General features: G+C 35.5%; 1 protein-coding gene and 1 pseudogene across 3 annotated transcripts in view; both read right to left on the bottom strand.

Moving 5' to 3' along the window:
* Positions 1-22,417, bottom strand: part of Pibf1 (progesterone immunomodulatory binding factor 1) — a 232,488-nt gene that overhangs the window by 30,725 nt on the left and 179,346 nt on the right. For all 3 annotated transcript variants that reach the window (XM_046449462.2, XM_058580979.1, XM_058580978.1), the window contains exons 15-16: positions 19,006-19,136; positions 10,616-10,700 (exon numbers count right to left, since the gene is read on the bottom strand). In XM_046449462.2, the coding sequence (XP_046305418.1) occupies positions 10,616-10,700; positions 19,006-19,136 (216 nt within the window). The remainder of the gene's footprint in view (positions 1-10,615; positions 10,701-19,005; positions 19,137-22,417) is intronic.
* Positions 627-2,695, bottom strand: LOC124095984 (26S proteasome regulatory subunit 4-like; annotated as a pseudogene).

Consider the following 22,417-nt stretch of genomic DNA (forward strand, 5'->3'; position numbering starts at 1 on the left):
CATGTCCATTTACAACTACCCCCCCCCCCCAAAAAGTATTAGTTATCAGAGTGCAATATTTTTTTAAAGGGGAGGGAATGAAGATATATTAAATGTCAATTTTTAAAGCTTTCAATTTGACAGTTTGCAATTATTACTGATGACTAAAAAGGGCCATAATTTGTTTAATAAACATTTAAATGAGTATTTGGATGCTAAATGTTGCACTAAAGGCTAATATACAACGAGAAATTTGGCACTCTATTGGGCAAAACAGATGCATAATTGTGATGTACACTGTTATGCACACTAATAAAAATATTAATAGGCATTAGGTATGAGGTAGAAAATGATGATTTTCTCTCGCCCTCTTTTTTTTTGATACTGGGGATTGAACTCAGGGATGCTTTACTACTGAACCACATCTCTAGCCCTTTGTATTTTTTATTTTGAGACAGGGTCTTGCTAATTTTAGGCCCTACTAAATTGCTGAGACTGGCCTTGAACTTGTAATCCTTCTGCCTCAACCTCCCAAGTTGCTGGGATTATAGGCATGTGCCACCATGCCAGGCTTTCTTAATTTTGAAGAATTGATAACATTTTATTTATTTATTTTGTCTGTGAAAGAGCACGCTTTATTCGGAAGCAAGAGCAGCACAGTGACCAAGAGAAGGTGCCCAATGGGCATCCTATACGTCGTACTCCAGAAGATACACAGGATGTTTTGCTAATAAAAGTCAACAAGAACATGGATTCTTCTGGGCAACTTCCCCAAACTCAACCCTCTCAGGGTTCAAGAAAACTCCTGAAGGCAACTATGGTTCACTAGAGATAGAGGCCCTCAGGGGTGCCTTCTTATTTTTTATAAAGAACATTTTCTTTAGATTTTTTGAGTCTTCATTTGTTACTTTCATTCTACGTTCTCTCAAGGCCATCAGACCAGCTTCTGTACAGATTGCCTTGATGTCAGCACCAGAGAGGTCGTCCTTTGCCATAATTCAATTGTCCAGGGTTACGTCATCGGCCAGTGTCACGTCATCAGCCAGTGTCATCCGGCTTGTGTGAATCTGAAAGATGCGCTTCTTAGTCTTTTCATCAGGCAGGGGGAACTCAATCTTTCTGTCAATGCGACCTGGTCTGATAAGTGCTGGATCCAGAGTTTCTGTTTGGTTTGTGGCCATGATAACTTGTCTCCTCTTGAATCAAATCCATCCAACTGGTTCAACAATTCCAACATTGTCTGCTGAATCTCTCTTTCACCTCCAGAATTTGAATCCTATCTTTTGGTCCCAATGGCATCGATTTCATCAATGAACACAATGGATGGTGCATGTTCTTCAGCAACTCGAAACAATTCCCGCACGAGTTTGGGACCCTCACCTAGTTACTTCTGAATAAGTTCAGAGCTAACCACTCTTAAGAAAGTGGCCGAGGTTTGGTTTGCTACGGCTTTGGCTAACAAGGTTTTACCTGTGCCAGGTGGACCATAGAGAATGACCCCCTTCGGGGGCTTTATACCCATCTCTTCATAATATTCAGGGTGGGTGAGAGGAAGCTCCACAGTGCTGGGAGCCATTAGCCAAGTAGGTATGACAATTTCCTTGCCAGCGTACCCCATGTTGCTTAGTGGAAGGACTCGTGGAAATAAGACATTTTGCAGTGACATTGCATCTAAGGTGACCTTGCTCAAGGACCAGGGCGGATCCGGGTTTAGGGTGTTCCCGGTTTAGGATAATCCGGGTTTAGGGCGTTCCAGGTTTAAGGTTATTCCTGCTGGGAATAGGGCGTATCCTGCTGCCTGAGTTCCCCTTGAGTTCTCACGGGATTCAGACAGTATTTTTTGGGAGACAGAAGCCCAGTGGGGGTGGATTTGGGCAGAGAACGTGGATTTCCCCAGAACATGATTGTAGACGGCTGGTGTGAGTTCTGGAATAAAGAGTTGCTGTTTGAATCTACAAGCTGTGTGGTGGCTCGTGATTTTGTGCCCAGCCAGACTGCGGCACCACAGATTCCTTAATTTCCTGGATTCGGTTGTCCAACCCCCTAATATCTTCATAGGTCTCCAGGAGGGCCTTTTCCACCTTCATCACTGTGACCAAGGGATCTGTGTCATCCATCAGCACTCCTATCATGGCATGCACTTTGTGGTTGAGCTTTACTGAGCAGCCTGGTTCCAACAGATCCTTGTCCACAAATGAAAGGATGCTGACATAGTGTTCTGAGCCCACAGATGTGGACACGATGGCGTGATTGTCATCAATGATCTCTTCCAAAGTTCCTACTGACATTGGGGTCCCCCTCAGATCATCCACCTTTGATCTTTCCTCCTCTTGCTTTTCTTCTAATGGTTTCATTTGTTCTTGATTTCTAAAGAATTCTTCTTCCATGAGAAGATAATCTTTAATTCTTTCTAACTTCAGTAATTTCAAGCAACACCGAGTGTGAGGTGTCACCGGTGGGAGTTTGCTGGCAGCATCTGGTCCCTTTGTTTTCTTCTTCTTTTTCCCCACTCTGGTTGGTACAGGAGGTTCATATTTTTTTTTCTTATCCTTGTCATCGTTCTTGCCACCTCCAGGACCATGACCACCACTCTGACTTTGACCCATCTTGCCGAAGAATTGATAACACTTAAAGTGACCTTTGAAATGGGTGTAAAAGAGGAAAGGGAATCTATTTTTTGAGTTACTGTTACATGCCAGGAGCTTAATTACATTATTTGATCCTTATACAACTCTTCAAAGTAGATATTACATTTATTTACAAATGTGGAAACAGTTTTTATTTTTATTTTATTTAATTTATTTTTTTAAAGAATATGTTTTTTTTAAGAGAGAGAGAGAGAGAGAGAGAGAGAGAATTTCAATATTTATTTATTTTTTTCATTTTTTGGCGGACACAACATCTTTGTTTGTATGTGGTGCTGAGGATCGAACCCGGGCCGCACGCATGCCAGGCAAGCTACCACTTGAGCCACATCCTCAGCCCTGAAAACAATTTTAAAGGGATAAAATTATTACCTCAAGAATCCAGAGGTATTAAGCAGCAGCGATGGGATATGAACCCAAGTCTTGTCTGTCTGATTGATAGCTTTTCCTACAGTATTTAAAAATGCAGGTGACACAAGGAATATAAAGGTACTCCCAGCCTTACAATTTAAGAACAGAGCTGAACATGTACACAGAGTAGAAGGCAGAATGGGATCAATCCAGCTGTCCATCTTCTCCATGTTTATACACCCAGGGTGCCAAGTGGTGCTAAAGAGAAATTACACAGAATGGTACCACTATAAATATATGACTTTTTTTTTTTTTAGTTTTTGGCGGACACAGAATCTTTGTTTGTATGTGGTGCTGAGGATCAAACCCGGGCCGCACGCATGCCAGGCGAGCGCGCTACTGCTTGAGCCACATCCCCAGCCCCAATATATGACTTCTTAATGTGGGAATTCTTTCACTCATTCATTTGAGAACTATTTCAAAATTCTTCCTTCCTCAAAACTCTGGCCCTGCTGGGGAGACAGCTCAGTGGTAGAACACTGGCCTAGCATGCATGAGGCCCCAAGTTTAATCCCTAGTGCCATAAGAAAAAAAAAACCCTGTGAAATAAAAAAGCACTACCACCACTACTACTACATAGCAAATAATAGTAATAAATAATCTTGTTCTGCTCTACATTAAAACAAAACAAAACAAAACTCTGACCCATTCATGCCTCTTTCCATTAGAAAACATCCATTAAATAGAAACTCCTTAAATTATTACCACCAGTTAGAGTTTGGATGAGTGTCCTCCAAAAGTCCATGTGTTAAAGGCTTGGTCTCTAGCTTGACACTATTGAGAGATGGTGAAGACAATTCAGATAGGGCTTAGTCCAGGTCTTTAGGTCACAGGGGGCATATCCTTTAAGAGAATAGTGGGATCCCAGCCTATTTCTCTTCCTCTTTTTCTTTCCAGCTATGAGGTGTGAAGTTTTGTTTTGCCATGTGTTCTCACCATGATATGATGTCTTGTGATGTAACCAGAAGCAAGAGGGCCAATCATGTACTGAAATTTCTAAACCAAAGGTCAAAATAAACCTTTTCTCTTTATAACTTGATTATTTCAGATATTTGTTATAGTGTTGGAAAGCTGACTAACATTCCAACAAATCTCCAAACTTACTTTTATCCTCACACAATCTTTCTACTCTTCTAATTGAAGAAAGGTGATACTTTGGTCTAAAGCTAAATCCCATCCATTTGCTGTAGCTCCTCCTTTCCTTTCCCCTGGCTTTTGGAGCTCCATTAGGAGCCAGGTGTGGTGGCGCATGCCTGTAATCCCAGCAACTCAGAGAGCTGAAGCAGGACGATTGCAAGTTCGGCGCCAGCCTCAGCAGTTTAGTAAGACACTAAGCAACTTAGTGAGATCTTATCTCAAAATATAAAAAATGAAAAGGGGTATAGGTGTGGCTCAGTGGTTAAATGCCCCTGGGTTCAATCCCTGGTAACAAACAAACAAACAAGATACTTTTCCTAGTCTCAAAAATTTATTTCTGAGAAAATATGACCAAATACATATAAAGAAAAGCAGTATTAGGGACTAGGGAGTATAGCTCGGTACTGCTCGTGGTAGTACACCTGCCAAGCATGGGAGCACTGGTGAGGCCTGGGTTCCATCCCCAGCACCACAAACAACAAACCACCCCCGCCCCACCCAGAAAAAAGCAGAGTTAGAAGTTCACCGGTGATCAGGAACTCTTATATAATTTAAGGCAAATATGAGTGTATGAAAACTAAAGGTAATTAATTAAGATTCCTGAGAGATAATCTCAAGAAAAATTCCACTCCAAGAGAGTACATTTCTTATACTCAAAATCTTTTAAACTAAATGTCTTTAATTTTTACTGTTTACTAAGAGTGAGATCATGAGTTGATCGTTTTCCTTTTACCTCTTTTTTTTTTAACCTGATTATTTAAGGCTAATATTTTATTTACACTAGGTCTTACTCTTAGTACCCTTGAAGACATTTAAGTTTAAAACAGATATGACCTACCTGAAGGAAACAGAAAAAAGTTATTCTAAGGAATCAAAAGTAAAACATGGGAAAAACAGATGATAACACCTGGATAAGGCATTCAGCTTTGAGTTTTCTGGCAACTAAGACAAAAAGGAAACATATTAAATTATAAAGTTTTCATTTTTTTTGACAAAAATAAAGATATAACTTCTTCTACAGAGGCAAAAACTTTCCTGGAACTCATGCAAGCAATAACTCTTCCTGAAATCTGATGTTTAAACAGAACTAAGGAGAAAGACTTTTTTCTCCCCTGGGGAAAAAAAATGGATTTATTTCTAATTTTGACAGTGTGTAATCATGGTTGAATCATTTAACTCTTATCAGCATCAGTTTCATCTGTAACCAGGGGGTGGAGGGGACAGTGGTATTTACCAGTGGACTGTAGTAAAGATTAAATTAGATAATATATGTGGAAGTATTTAGTAGACTGCCTTAAGTACTTTTACAAAACAAAGAGAAATCACACCAGACTTTGTTTTGATCTTCTTTCTGTAAAAGCTGAAGGCATGATAATAAATTGTGCATTAATGGAAGGAATTTTATGAAGAGAGCGATCTTGTCTTTTCTCCCCAGGCGGAATATCTGAGACAAAGAGAATTTCTTTTTTTATTGGTGGTGCTCACTCAGGACAGAACTTCTTGCATGCTAGGCAGGTGCTCTACCACAGAGTCACACCCCCAGCTTTCTCCACTCTGATTTATGGTTTCACTGAATAAGGGGACAAAATCTGGAGAATTTAAGCCAGACACAGTGGCTTAATACCTGTAGTCCCAACAACTCTGAGGCTGAGGTGGGAGGATCACCTGAATTTATGAATTTAAGACCAGTCTGGGCAATATAGACCTCAAAACAAAACAAAACCAAGGCAAACAACAAAAACCCAACCCTCTCTCCAAAAACCCTTGAATTTAGAAGAGAACTCAAATTCAATTTACGATAGAAAAATTTTTTAAAAAAATATTTTTTAGTTTTCAATAGACCTTTATTTTATTTATTTACATGTGGTGCTAAGAATTGAACCCACTGCCTCACACATGCTAGACAAGTGCTCTCCCACTGAGTCACAACCCCAGACCCTCAATTTATGATAGAAATTTTAAGTTAGCATTTTATAGTGCAAATCCTTTTTTTTTTTTTTTTTTTTTGGTCCAGGGATTAAACCCAGGAACTCTTAATTATTGAGCCACATTCCCAGCCCTTTTAAATATTTTATTTATATTTTACTTTATGGCTTAGTTGCTGAGGGTCTTGCTAAATTGCTGAGGCTGGCTTTGAACTCATGATTCTTCAACCTCCCAAACTGCTGATATTATAGGCGTGCTCCATTGTCCGGTTTAAGCAAATTCTTTAACTTAACATGTTGAAGGCAGCTGAACTTTGTACTCCGAAAAGACAACCTAAAATGCTATTTTTTCATACCTACTTTCTCTTTGTATTTTTATATCATTTAAAAACTATTAAAAAACATAATATTAGACTATTATTTTTGTAAAGAAAAGTTAAGGCTAAAAATCACCTAACACTTAGCTCATAATTACAAATATATGGAATTATTTCCTGAATATATAAATACTAAAAACTTATAGCATTGGAAGCCAATATGCAGTTTTGAAAATCTTTAGAATACAACTTAACTCTCAGTATGGGAATAGATACTTTTAAGTCAATATTTTTGAGCTAATACTAATATAGAAAGTATAAACTCTTTGTGGGCAGGTTTCAAATGTTTTAGAATTTTTTGTTTAGAATTGTCCTACTTGGCCGGGCACAGTGGTACATGCCTGTAATCCTGACAGCTCGAGGCAGGAGGATAGCAAGTTCAAAGCCAGCCTTAGCAATTTAGTGAGGCCATAAGCAACTTAGCAAGACTCTGTCTCTAAATAAAATATTAAAAAGGGCTGGGATGTGGTTTAGTGGTTAATGCCCCTGGGTTCAATCCCCAGTACCCCCCCCTCCCAAAAAAAAAAAAAAAAGAAAAAAAAATTGTTCTACCTGTTTTCTTTTTTTCATTTAATTTCATTTTCACCAAGTGAGTTGGTGATCTCATTCACATTACAGGAACATGTACGGCCTCATCATAACTAAGTAACTGCTGAAAAGTCAAGCTAGAGCTCTTTAATAAAATGAGAAACTTTAAAATGTTTACTTGTTCTCTTTTTAAATTGCTCATTTGAATTGTTGAAATTTTATTGATTAAAACTATGAGTTAAATTAGGTAATTTTTCCAGGCCCTTGATTAGTGTGATGCAAACTAGTAGCCTTGGGTACAAACTGTCAAGAGGCAGTGGCTCTTGGGTGTTGACCCTGCACCTGGCACTGCCCTGAGAATGGCGCCTCCTTAACATTTTGTGCTCTAGGTGCCTTACTTGCCTCACTCTAGTAATGGTTCTGATTTTCACTTTCAAAAATATTTATCAAACGTTAGAGGGAAGAGGGGTTAGGGCTTAGTTTAGTAATAGAGTATTTTCCCAGCATGCTCTAGACTCTGGGTTTGATCCCTAGCATAGAAAAAAAAAAATCGGTTATTTATTTATTTATTTACTTGTGGTGCTGGGGAGCACCACACTGATCCATATTCCTAGTCCTTTTGAATTTTATTCTGAGACAGGGCCTCAGTAATTGCTGAGGCTGGCCTTGAATTAGCAATCCTCTTTCTTCAGCCTCCAGAGTTACTAGAATTGCAAGTGTATGCCCTGGGCCCTCAATTATTTTTATCTGACCCTTATCTATTGGTTATTCTGAGCATGTGAACTTCAAAACCATAAATATTCATAAGTGAATAAATCAATATTCATGAAATGAATAAACCAATCCTATGTAGACCCTTTGTTTTGTTGGGCAAATGATCAAGTGAATGGCCAAGCGTTTCCTGGGGTCAACAGTGGTGATCTTTCCATATAACCAGCCTGCATAGACCTTTGCATCTTAACACACTATGCATGTTGGTATTTAATGGTTCTTAGAAAAAGATAACAAACTTGGGTCTGATTTTCTTTACTAAGCTTTAATTTTTACTTTGCTTCAAAAAAAAAAAACAAAACAAAACCAAAAAAAAACACTGCTTTTCTTTAGATGGCTGGTATTATGAAGAGCCCAACATTAGATTATTAACTATAATTTCCAAGTGAAGATATACTGTCAAATACATAAAAACTACCTGATAATTATTTAATTAGATATGCACCCATACAAATTTCACTGATGCCTTGCAGTAGCAGGAAATGCATATAAGTAAAACTTTTCAGTTATTATTTGGACTCATTTCAAGTGATTGCAAATATGACATAAAATATATGAATTAAAATTGCTTATATGTAGTGTGCAGCATATTTCTTTAAAATCAAATGAGAACCTCCACTCTAAAGAAAGAAAGAAAGAGGAAGAAAGAAAGAAACTGTTATGCAGCTTTATGGAAAAAAATGTTGTTGATATGACTGACTAGACATCAGTAATTATTATACTCTGTTAAATATTCAACTTCAAAAGCATGTGAAAGTTCCACATAATGAATGAATCAGGCTTTCACAGCCGAAAAACAATGATTTGAAGGCAGAATTCTAGGAATAATTGGGGGAAAAGAAAAGAAAAAGACTGGGGATGGGATGTAGTTCAGTGGCAAAGCACCCCAGGTTCAATCCCCAGTATGAAACAAACAAACAAAGTCATTTCTAAGATTAAGACAATCCTTCAATTCCTCTGACACCATTTCTAAGATATGTACCTTAAAACTGCTTCCAGTAATAGTCCTTAATATATCTTTCTCAAAATATATTTATAGTAACTTCTTCCTAAATGGCTGGTATACCTTTTCCAGACTAGAAAACAATGTTTTTAGGATACTCTTGAGTCAGTGATCTGCTTTGAATGTATCTTTTTCTTTTAGGATACCAAAATGATAAAGATGGCTAAAATGAGGCATTAGATAGGCCAGTGGTAAAAAATGCTTTGGATTATAAACTAGGCTTAACAATACCAAGTGTTGTCTAGGATGCATAGTTACTAGAACTCTCATTCATTGCCGGTAGAAATGCAAAAGTATACTCATTTTGCAGGGTGTGGTGGCACATTCCTGTAATCCCAGCAACCCTGGAGGCTGAGGCAGGAGGAAGATCACAAGCTCAAGGCCAGTCTTAGCCACTTAGCAAGGTCCTAAGCAACTCTGTGAGACCCTGTCTCTATATAAAAAATTAAAAGGGCGGGGGATGTGGTTCAGTGGTTAAGCATCTTTGGTTTCAATCCCCTATACCAAAAAAACAAAAAACCCCACTAATTTTGGAAAAGTCTAGCAGTTTCTTATAAACATTCACTTTAATTACCATTTACTCAGTTTGTGTCCCAGGGTATGTACCCAGAGAAATGAAAACTTAGGTTTACACAAAAATCTATATACAGCTATTTTATTCATAGATTAAATTAAAGCTGCTTTATTTATAATTTCATAATATATTACATCAAAATATTAATATAATAAATCAATAATTATAATATTAATATACCATATTATTTTATTTGTATACATCTGAAAATGGAAATGACTTAAATATCTATCAACTAGTGAACAGACCAACAAACTGTGGTAGGCCTATAAAACGAACTATCCCATTCAGTAACTGAAAAAAACCAGACTCAAAAGGCTACATATTGGGGCTGGAGTTGTGGCTCAGTGGTAGAGCACTTGCCTAGCATGCGTGAGGCGCTGGGTTCGATCCCTGGCACCATATAAAAATAAAACAAATAAAATAAAGGTATTGTGTCCATCTACAAATAAAAAAATATTTTAAAAAAGCTACATATTGACAATTTTAATTTTTATGACATCATGTGAAAGGTAAAACTGTAGAAAATAGATTAGTGGTTGTTAAGGCAGGGGATGATTAGGGAAAAGGGGCAACTACCAAGGGTGCATGGGAGACTTATTGGGGTGGTGAAATTATTCAGTATATTGACTGTGGTAGTAGTTACAGATTGTATGTTTGTCAGAAAAAAACAGAAATGTATGCCAAAATGAGTGAATCTTACTGTTTGTATATTATTCCTTAATAAATAAGACTGAAAAAAACAAAACAAAACTGGGCATGTATCTTGGGTACTAACTAGCATTTGGTAAGCCACTTAAAACTCATTTTTCTTCCTACAAAATGGGGATAATTATTTTAAAAGATTTCTGTTAAGGAACAAATGAAATAAAATAAAAGAACTGCATGAACTTTAAAGCTCAATACAAGTATTGTATATTAGGAACTGGGAGTCCACTCATACATAGACAGAGGCACACTAAAGAAATTTATTGTCTCATGGCAGAAAGAGATAAAATAGATAATGAATAAATAATGTGGAAATTCAGTGATAGAAATGTGAACAAATCAATACTGGTCAACAAGAGAAAGGGCATTCCAGAAATAAGAATTGACTCTAAGAATAAAATATATCACAAGTTGAATGAAAAGGGCCAGATCACAGTGAGATGCAAACATGAGAAGTTGTTAATGAACAGAGTCAACTGGGATCCAATAATCCTAACCCAACATGGATTCTGAAAATGCTTAAAATGGTAAAAATTATTATAAGATGGAAAAAGTACCTCACGATGATTTAGAAGTTGTTCTAAATCTAGTGCCATTTGATTCTTCATCTGTAGTAAAGCTGACTTTTCTTTATTTAAGTTGCTAGAAAAAAGAAACAACCCAAAGTTTTAATAAGTGATCATGCTGGTGTAAATTTAGTTAACAAATATTAAATAGCAAAATAGTAAACATAAATCTTAAAGATAAATTAAATTTGATTTCAAGTTGGTTTGACTTAAAAGATAAATTCAATTTGTAGTTAATAAAGATATCAGACCTGTCATTTTAATGCTTAATTTAATGATTAGCCTAGTCATTTTGTCAAAAGACCTTTTTTTTTTTTTTTGGTATCCAGATTGCATAGCCCTTTTTATTTTGAGACAGGGTCTTGCTAAGTTGCTTAGGGTCTTGCTAAGTTGCTGAAACTGGTTTTGAACATGTGATCCTCCTGCCTTGGCCTCCAAGTCGCTAGGATTACAGGTGTGCACCATGATACCAAGCAGAAGACTCTTTCAACAGTCATTTGACAATGAAAATGAGAGGCTTTCTACGAACACTTTCTTGCCTATCATAAGCATAAAATCAGTGTTTTAAATTTGACTATTTATTCATAAAATGTAAAAAGAAAGTAAGACTAAAGATAAAAAGAAATTACGTAAGTGTAAAACATTAAAACACAAAATATAGGAGGTCATATTAAAATATTTATACTTAAAAACTAAAAGTAGTATTTTTAAATTTACTGCACACTAAATTACCAGGTATAACTGAGTTAGGTAAATGAATTAGTTTGTGATACACTTGGGAAAATAATTTTTGTCTCTGAATTCTTAGTTCAATGTTAAGTTTCTAAGTCTGCACTGTGAATTTTCCCTTGATGTGACCAATTTTCTGACAGAAGAAGGGAGAAGGTATCTATGGGCCTAATTATAAGGACATATTAATATTTTAAAAGAGAAATATCTGGGACCTGCTTTCTATTGTCTGTAGTTTTACTATTCAACATACAGAAATTAGAACAATTAAGTGAAATATTCTTCTAATGCCATCAGAATAAATTTATTCAATCAGTACTCACAAGAATTAAGAAACAATAATAAACCATAGAAGCAATAATAAACCATAATTCCTCAAATGTTCAGACAAAATTTACAAGGGTAAAATTAATGAGAATTGTTTTGCTAAATATATAAAACATCTTTATGCTATACTTTAAGAAAATGGAAAGTTTTTTTTTTTTTCTGGTACTAGGGATTAAACTCAGGGGCACTAGACCACTGAACCACATCCCCAGCCCTATTTTGTATTTTATTTAGAGACAGGGTCTCCCTGAATTGCTTAGTTTCTTGCAGTTGCTGAGACTGGCTTTGAATTCACAATTTTCCTGTCTCAGCCTCCCAAGCCGCTGGGATTACAGGTGAGTGCCACTGCACCTGGCTATGCTGACAATTTTTAAAGTATTAGGCAGAAGTTTTTTGTTTTTTTTTTAAATGTGGTACCAGGGATTGAACCCAGGGCCTCATGCATGCTAGGCAAGCACTCTACCACTGAGCTACATTCTCAGCCTCCAAAGCTTTTTTAATACAAGGAGTACATATTCTAGAAGAACTGGTAATTCCAAGGATTTAAGAAGGAAAAGTACACATACTCCTCCTTCCTAGTAATTGAGAACTTTCCCCCAGGAAGCATCTTGGAGTATCCTCTAAAAGAAAGACTAGATGCAATTCTGACTTGTGTTTCCAACTAAGTCGCTGACTCAACTATGTAGTACAAAGCACAATATACACTGCTCCATTGAACCTCAGCTTTCACATCTGTAGTAATGGAAAATATTCAGATATGCCAGAGGGATACGTGAATTATCTAATGTATGATTATATAAAGTGTTGAACTCATAAAACTCAACATAAATGCTATACAGTATTACTAACTTAGATGAAAAACAGGCATCACAGGAAAACAGTAATTAAACGCCAATAAAGGTAAGCAGCTGAGCAGAAAAACAAACTGACTTTCGGAGTTAGGCGCCAGAGATCCTACTGGGCTGAGGAGTTGAAAGAACAAAATGGTATAAAGGAAACTGAGTGTCATGCTCTGCCACAGTCCCCCAAACAGGGTAAGGATCAGGTATTTCTTAAACTAAAATTCTCTCTCTCTAGCTGGAATCATTTTGAAAATAAAATATTCTTCAAAATTAAAGTAAACTCCAGTAAACAGGACTAGGAATTTTCAAGAAACAGATAAGTTTGTATGTTCATATGTAAGTATGCACAAATACACAATATATAAACATAGCCTATGTGCAGTGCGTACAAAACAGTCTCAAATGCCAACAGGCCCATTAAATAAAAAGTAGTGTAAAGGGAATGAACAGTTGCAGTAATTAAAGGATTTTGACTGGATAATTCTTTAGAAATATTTTATATATAGTGTTTAACTTTTTAAGAATAAAGTAAATATTCTATGATTAAATAGCAAACCAAGCACACAACATGAAATAAAAGGCAGGCAGATAAATGGTTTTACAGAGCAACGGTGTTGTATCTGAAAGACACTGGCTTATCACAAATAGTATGAACTCCATGGACAACATTTTTGTGATTAGAAGACCTGGATATATATTTTCAAAGTCTTTTCTTCATTATAATACACTCAAGTCATAAGAAACTACCTTCAACATGGGAGTCTCTAAAACTTTGACATGATCATATTCACTATTCTGCTAGTATATATGTAATTACTCAACAGAAGTTTAGTCTCTGTAAGACATATTTCATAACCGTGGAAACTTACCTTTAAGAATACAAAGCTTCTATGCGTGACTCATAAAGCAACTACAAATCTCCTTATAAGCACATCTATCTCGAATGGTATATTACAGCCATAATTGTTAAATTCACTGTTAATTATTACTTAGAAATTCATGTTTATGGCTGTTTTACCTGCTATATGAAAACATATTCCTGATATATTGTTCCTTAACTTCCTGGATCATTATACTCTGGCTTAGCCATGTAAGAGAAGTTGACAATGTAGTCTTTTCTTCTTTAGTTACTAGTTAAGAATAAACTGAGATCTGACACCAGGGAAAGAAAATTATGCTAATTATTCTCTTTGAATGCTTTCTTTGGTTCTTTAGTAGAGAAAAAACTATATTGCCCAGGCTGTCTCTTGCAGTTTGGTAGAGGAGAGTTAACAGTTCTACTTTTAGGTTGGTAAATACTTTAGTGATAGGGAACTTGAAGCAATTAGCAGTGACATCTCAAATATAAGTTTTTAACACATTTTTAGTGATTTTGTTACACTGTATATTTGCTTTAACCTTTTTAGAAATTGAATATATATTGTATGAATAGCTAGATGTGCAAGGGGTGAGTGTGATATGGAGGTATCATTTAATTTTCTAAGGAAAGCACAAAATTATTTTGTTCTTTAAAACAATTCTTATTTATGCTGGCACATGCCTGTAATCCCAGTGGCTGGGGAGGCCGAGACAGGAGAATTATGAGTTCAAAGCCAGCCTCAGCAATTTAGCAAGGTCTTAAGCAACTCAGTGAGACCTGTCTCTAAATAAAATACAAAAAAGGGCTGGGGATGTGGCTCAGTGGTTGAGTTCAATCCCCGGTATCAAAAAAAAAAAAAAAAAAAAAAAAGAAAAGAAATCTTATTTATAAGCTAGAAAAGCATTTTTAATAATCATTTGATGTAAATACTCTTTACAACTAAAATCAACACCCATCAAAAAAGAACAGGCATTTTCAAAAACATAACAATTTACTAATCTTTCTGGATGAACCATCTACTGCTTAAATTTTTGAATTAGTAAAGGAAAAAGGGAGTGGAAGTTATATTTACCAAATTTCTCACATGTGCCAGAAGGTTTTTTTTTTTTTTTTGATACTGGGAATTGAACCCAGGGTGCGATATCACTGAGCTATATCCTTAGTCCTTTTTATGTTGAGACAGGGCCTTGATAAATTGCTGAGACGGCCTAAACCTTGCAATCCTCCTGCCTCAGCCTCCTAAATTGCTGAAATTACAAGTGTGCCACCTGGCAGGCCCTGGCTAGAAGCTTTACATGTGTTAGTGTGTTTAATTTTCTCAACCATCCCTTGATGTTCACATTATAATCTATCTATCTATATATTTATTATTATTTTTTTAATTAGCTACACATGACATTACAATGATCTTGGCAATTTGAATCATTGGGGAATAATTTTATAGATACATTCACCATAAGAGAAGAAGCCAGGATGATGTGTATTCAAAATCCAGGATAAATCTACTGTAGGACTTAAAATGCCATTGGCTCAAAGTAGGGTGAAAAATTGAGGGTTTACAGAATTGTAAGTACAGTGATCCAGCTTACTAGATTCAACTTGTTGACTGAGCTGTCACTTTTATGCCATCATCATATCACATCACTTCATTTATGTAACCAGGGTACAACTAGAGTTGCATCTCAAATGCTACAATTATATGACTGGAAGCACTTTGCTTTTTCAAATAAGAAGTTAGTTCTTCAATTGAGAGCAAGCTTTCATATCCTGTGAAATATCTATTCAGGATCTAAGAAATTATGATATGATAAATTTATAAAACAGTGTTAAAACACTTAGATGTTTAGCTAAAATTTTTTGCTATTTAATTCTATAATTGGCATAACTTTAATGATTACAGTTGCTATTAAAAGGAAGTCTTGATTTTTTTTTTAACCAATTTCAATATATTTTGAGAAATATAATTTCTCTTTTATGGTGCTGGGGATTAGATCCAGTGCCTTGCACATGCTAAAGAAGTGCTCTACCACTGACCTCTACATACCCAGTCTTTTTTTATTTTGAGACAGGGTCTATCTAAGTTGCCCAAGCTGACATTTAGGACCCTCTTGTCTCAGCCTCTGGAGAAGTTGGGATCACAGATGTGTACCACTGCATTTGGCTTAACATATACATATTTAAAAGGTAAGATAAATACTAATAAAAGCAAATGTTTACTGAATATTTATAATATTTAGGCATTAAACTACATCTATTATAAAAATAATAAACTATAAATCTCAGAACAACCATATGAATTAGGTGCTTTTATATCTTTTATTTTTATTTATTTTTTATGTGGTGCTGAGGATTGAACCCAGTGCCTCACGCATGCCAGGCAAGTGCTCAACCACTAAGCTACAACCCCAGCCCCAGAATTAGGTTCTTTTAACAATGGGTTCATTCACAGATGTGGAAACTGGCTGGCTATGCTGTTCAATACCACAGCCATTAGCCACAGAAACAACTAAAATGAAAATTAATTTAATTAAAATAAAAAATTTAGTCCCTCAGTAATACTACCTTCATTTCAAATGAACATTGAATACATGTGACAAGTGCCTAACGTACTAGAGAGTGCAGATATGGAATATTTTTATTATTGCAGAAAGTTCTATATGACAATGGAGGTTTAGAGAGTTTCACTTACTTGCTTCAATTCAACGCTAAGTACTGGGCTAGATTTGAGTTCATGTAACCAGTCTATAAGGCCTGCCTTCCCTTTTGAAATTTTTTCTTTTGGATTTAACCCAAGGGCTACCAATTAGCTACATTGGTAGAGGGTCCCTTTTTATATTTTATTTTTGACAGGATCTCACTGAGTTGCTAGGGCCTCACTAAACTGCTGAGGCTGGACTCAGACTTGCAGAAATCTTTTCTTTTTTAAACAAAAACAAATTTTTTATAGAGTATTTTAAGAGAGAAAATAAAACAAACCCCCACATGTCTGTCAGTCATCTAACTTCAACAATTACCAGCACGAAGCCCTACTATTTTTTCAAAACCCAGTTTTATGCTATTTTTTTTTTGCTTTTCTTCCTTAATTATATTAATTAATGAAAATTATCTATTATTCAGAATAGATCATAGGGAGGCAGTGTGACATAATGGTTCAGAATATAGAATTAGAAATCAGACAGACATGGATTTAAATTTTGGCTCTACCACAAAGCTATAGTTAGAGGGCAAATTGTCTAATTTCTCTAGGGTTGAATATGTTCCTCTTTCTAATTTTCTCTTTTAGTTATTTTTTTCCATATTAAACATTTTTAGCCATTTCATTCTTATTAAGTATTCAAGTACATTTATTTGAAAGTATCTGTAAAAGGGGTAATTTTCCAGCTCTTTATATATATCCTCTTAATGATTATAAAGGTAAAATAAAAATATTACAAATAATTTCAAATATAATAAATATACAACATAGGAAGAGGAAATTGTATTGGAGGAGCTGGGGTTGTGGCTCAGTGGTAAAGCACTCGCCTAACATGCAGCATACTTGAGGCACTGAGTTCGATCCTCAGCCATCACATAAATGTAAAAAGATATTGTGTTCATTTAAAACTAAAAAAAAAAAGAACAATTAAAAAAAATTGTATTGGAGACTTCTTCCTCAGTTTCCCTAAGAAAACCAAGTGCTGAGTAGATGATGAAAAACAATTTCTGTAGTCCCCAATAGCTGCTAATAGCATAATTAATTAATTACTGTCATTTATTATTATCATCATTATTATTATACTGGGGATTGAACCCAGGGTCACTGTTCTACTAAGCTACATCCCTATGGCTTTATTTTTTTTAATTTTTTTTTTAATTTTGAAAGAGGGTCTCTAAGTTGCTCAGTTTGGTCTCAGATTTGCAGCCCTCCTGCCTCAATCTCTTTGAGTAGCTGGGATTAGAGGTGTGAGTATTTTGATGTTTAAAGCATAAATGTGATTTTAAATTTTTTTATCACATTATCAAAAATTAAGAACAGGAGTATAGTTCTGGACTAATTAACTTGGTGGGGTAAAAAATCAGACAATAATCATTCTGATTCATCAAAAAGAACACATACTTTGGAGTTAATTATGAATTGTTTAATATTTTTGGTTGTATGCCTTAGGAAACATGGATTTAATAACTATTTTCTCCTTAATGTTTTTTTTTTTTTTAAATATTTTATTTTTTTGTTTTAGGTGGACACAATATCTTTATTTTATTTTTATGTGGTGCTGAGGATCGAACTCAGTGCCTCGCGCATGCCAGGCCAACATGCTACCACTTGAGCCACATCCCCAGCCCCTCTCCTTAATGTTTTCCAATTTTTAATTCAACAATTTCAATTCCTATTTAATGCTCTGTTTTCACACTTAGGATGGGTTAATAATTTATCCAGAAAAATTTAAATTGTTGCACTAATCTTAAAATTTAATAACCAAGCCAACTAACTAACCATTCATGAGTTAAAACCTTTTTCTTTCTTTTTGGTACTGGAAATTGAACCCAAATTGAACCACTGAGCCACATTTCCAGCCCTTGGAATTTATTTAGAAATAGGGTCTCACCGAGTTGCTTAGGGCCTCACTAATTTCCTAAAGCTGGCTTTGAACTTGTGATCCTTCTGCCTCAGCTTCCTGAGCTGCAGGTGTGTGCAACTGTGCCAGGCTCTTAAAACCTCTTACTTAATACGCAGTATTATTCTTTTATTTCTGTTTTTGAAATTATCATATAGATGAAGGCAAAGAATTTGAATGGAGCAAATAGTTTGGATAAGGTCTCAATAGGCAAACAAATTTCAAACTAAGGTAGTGAAAGGAATTCATTTATGTACATGTAGGTAATTCATAGGTTATTCCATGTAAAGAGCCAGGGGAAGAAAAGCCTAAAAATTCCTTGGCAAAGTCAATATGAATTTAAGTAAATGTGTACACATTATTTATTTAAAAAGTCATTTTAACTCCATAAATGGCATCTGGTTATAGTCTTTTTGGCCAATCCACATCCCATTAGACAACTCTAAGAAAACAAGTACAGGGCAGCTACTGTGTCCCTAGAAAGAATGGAATGTTTTTTTAAGTTTATTTTTATTTTTTGTAGATGGACACAATCTATCTATCCATCTATCCCTTTTAAAAAAAAATATTTATTTTTTAGGTGTAGATGGACACAACACAATGCCTTTATTTTTATGAGGTGCTGAGGATCGAGTCTGGGTCCTGCCCGTGCTAGGTGAGCACTCTACTGCTGAGCCACAATCCCAGCCCCATCCATCATGAGCACCCCATGTGGTGCTCAGGATCCAACTTAGTGCCTCACATGTTCTAGGCAAGTGCTCTACCACTGAGCTACAATCCCAGCACAGGTGGAGTGTTTTGTTAATAAGTGTAGCACTATTATTTCCTTGCTAAAATTTCTTATCATCAGGTAGAATATAAATACCTGATGCGATGTGACCAAGTTTTCTTAAGAGAAGAATTGAATTCTCATTTAAGACTACTTTCATCATATAAATTTATTTTCACAATTTACAATCCAAAATCATCTACAACAGTATTATGTTTATAATGTCATTATTCAAACAAAAAAATTTGTAGATGGTTTACCTGACATCTTTCTCAAGTTGTGCTATACACTTCATCAATGAATCAATCTTGGAATCTCTCTGACGTACCGATTCAATAAGGTATCTGTAAGGTTGTTGCGTCTGGTTTAACATCGAATTGGCTCTGTCAAGCTAAAGAAACACAAGTTTAATTAGACTTTAGAAAATCAGATAAACTAAATTCATTCAAAGTGTCCTTGTATAAATGTAGCATACTAAACCTTTTTTTTTTTTTTTTTTTAACCACTGAGCCATATCCCCAGGATGTTTTATTTTGAGATAGGTTCTTGCCAAGTTGCTTAGGACCTCATCAAGCTGCTGAGATTGGCTTTGAACTTTCGATCTTCTTGCCTCAGCCTCCCGAGCTGCTGTGATTATGGGCATGTGCCACCATTCCTAGGAGTTTTTTATATATTCCAAATAATAAACTTATGAGATATGTAATTTTTAAATATTTTCTCCCATTTGTGCATTGTCTTTACACTTTCCTGATTATGCCTTTTGAAGCATAAGATTTAATGCAAGTCTAATTTGTTTCTATTTCTTTGGTCTGTCTTTTTGATGAAATGATCACCGAACACAAGCTCATATTTTCTCTGATGTTTTCTTCTATGAAAGTTTTATATCTTTGCTTTGAAATTTAGGTCTTTGATTTACTTTTAGTTTTTGTATATGGTATAAGGTCAGGGTCCAACTTCATTCTTTTTAATGTAGACACTCAGCTTTATCTGCTCCATTTGTTGAAAAAACTGTCTTTTCCATACTAAAGGGTCTTGGGAACTTTGTAAAAAACTACTGACCACATCACATGTATATGTCTTTATTTCTGGCTCTCATTTCTATTCCATTGGTTTATGTGTCTATCTTTATGCCAGCAGCACCCAATTTTGATTACTATAACTTTGCAGTAAGTTTTAATATCTGGAAATGAGCTCTCCATCTTTATTTTTCCTAATCAAGAGTGTTTTGGCTATTAGAGGTCCCTCCCTTAACGCTTCATAGGAATTTTAGGATGGGATAGGATCTCACTAAGTTGCTGTCTTGACTTTAAACTTGTGTTCCTCTTGCCTCAGCTTCCCAACTTGCTGGGATCATAGGTATATTTAATCTGTAGATTACTTTGGGTGGTATTTTTCTCTTAACAACAGGAAATCTTCTAGTCCATGAACATGAGATATCTTTTGCCTATTTGGTTAAATTTATTCCTAAGTATTTTATTCTCATTGATGTTATCTGTAAATGGAATTGTTTTCTTAGTTTATTTTTCCAAGTGTTCATTTCTAGTGTACTATGTACAATCTTATATTTTTTTCATATTTTTTTAGTTGTGTGACTTTTTTTTTAAAGAGAGAGAGAGAATTTTTAATATTTATTTATTTTTTTAGTTTTCGGCGGACACAACATCTTTGTATGTGGTGCTGAGGATCGAACCCAGGCCGCATGTATGCCAGGCAAGCGTGCTACCGCTTGAGCCACATCCCCAGTCCAAGTTGTGTGACTTTTTTAAAGTAATTTTTTTTGTGTGTGTGGGGATTCTGGGAATTGAGTCTGGGTGTACTTTACTATTGAGCAACATACCCCACCTTTAAAAAAAAATTTAAATTTTTTGGTACTGGGGATTGAACTCAAGGGTGCTTAACTACTAAGCTACATCCACAATTCTTTTTATTTTTTGGGGGGGTACCAGGGATTGTACTCAGAGGCATATAACCACTGAGCCACATTCCCTATTTTGTATTTTGAGTCAGGGGTCTCACTGAGTTGCTTAGGGCCTCGCTAAATTATTGAAGCGGACCTCAAACTTGTGATCTTCCTATCTCACATCTCCTGAGCTGCTGACCTTTTTTATTATTTTTAATTTTTTGGTACTAAGGATTGACCCAAGGGTGCTTAACCACTGAGCCACATCCCAAACCCTTTTTATTTTGAGACAGGGTCTCGCTAAATTGCTTAGGGCCTCACTAGGTTGCTGAGGCTGGTTTCTAACTTTCGATTCTCCGGCTTCAGCCTTCTGAGCTGTTAGGATTACAGTTGTGTACCACCCTATGTGACTAAATTAATTTAATTGGTGCTTTATAACTGTATATAATAGTAGGATATACTGTGATGCATTCATACATACATATAACATAATTTCATTTCTTAAAATCATATAACCTTTATCAGAATAATTTTTCCAGGTTGGTGAAGAACTTGAATTTTTATTTTTAATGGTTACAAAACTGTCTAACAAGCCCATGTATCATAGTTTAATTATGCTGCTTACAGCAATGCATATATAACATATTATCAATGTCTGACTGGTTAAATAATGTTATAACAACTCTTTTTTTGTTTTGCTCATTTTTTGTTTTTCTTTTTTCCTCAAGCAAATGTAAAATGTATATCACTAAAGAGCTGAACAACACCAGGCTGGGGTTGTTGTTCCTCAGTGGTAGAGCACTTGCTTAGCATGCTTGAGGCTTGGGTTTGATCCCCAGCACCATGAAACAAACGAGACAAAATCACCCAAAACCCCACAACATGGTAAGCGTCTCAATGTGACTAGGCCCTTATTTTGGTACACAATGAGCCTCTCCCACAACCCTGAGACAGGATCTTCCTATGTTGCCCAGGTTGATTTCAGACTTCCAGGCTCAAGTGATCTTTCTGCCTCAGCCTCCCAAGTAGCTGGGATTATAGGCATGTACCACCATGCATAGCACCATTATAAGTCTTTGGAAAAAGTATTCTAAAGTTGAATATGAAAAACTGAACAATCATGACAAAACTGGTGGAAATTTATTATGAGAGTAAGGGGATAGAGTGGGGTGAATTTTATTATACACAGAATAATATTATAACATTCCTAACTATTCTGACTTTGACAATAAATTTTTAGTCTTTTATATATGTTTTAAATCCCCCCTTTCCTTTCTAATCACCAACGAATTAACTAAGGTTGAAGATTTGCTGTTCTTCTGGGACAAGAAATGATCTTTATTTTCCCCTCAAATCAATTTATGAAATCTATATACTTCTAAAAAATTGAGTCCTAAACATTTATTTTAGCATTTCAACGTTCTTTACTCATTTTAATAAGACAATAAGTGATTAGCCCAGGAGATAATAAAGCAGGAAACAGGGAGATGGGTTGTGGAAGACACAGTGGGAGGTGGGAAGAATCACTAGCAGAAGTGAGAACATCCTTAAACTGAAAACCGTGAGGCGCAGGTGGGAAAGAAGGAAAGTGAGGCCAAGAAGGGACTGACTAAAGAATGTCTGCTTATAGTTAGTGGGCTATTTTATTAAAGAATTTAAATTATTTATCTAAATTATATTAAAAAATATTAGGAAATTTTCTTGTGGTTATGTTAACTATAGTCCAGGAAAGAATTCTTCAAAGAAAAGGAGATGAATAACATACAGAAGGA

Source organism: Marmota monax, unplaced genomic scaffold (genome assembly GCF_021218885.2).
Source record: "Marmota monax isolate L192 unplaced genomic scaffold, Marmota_monax_Labrador192_F-V1.1 WCK01_AAM20220418_F8-fsc00137, whole genome shotgun sequence".
NCBI classification, from domain to species: domain Eukaryota; kingdom Metazoa; phylum Chordata; class Mammalia; order Rodentia; family Sciuridae; genus Marmota; species Marmota monax.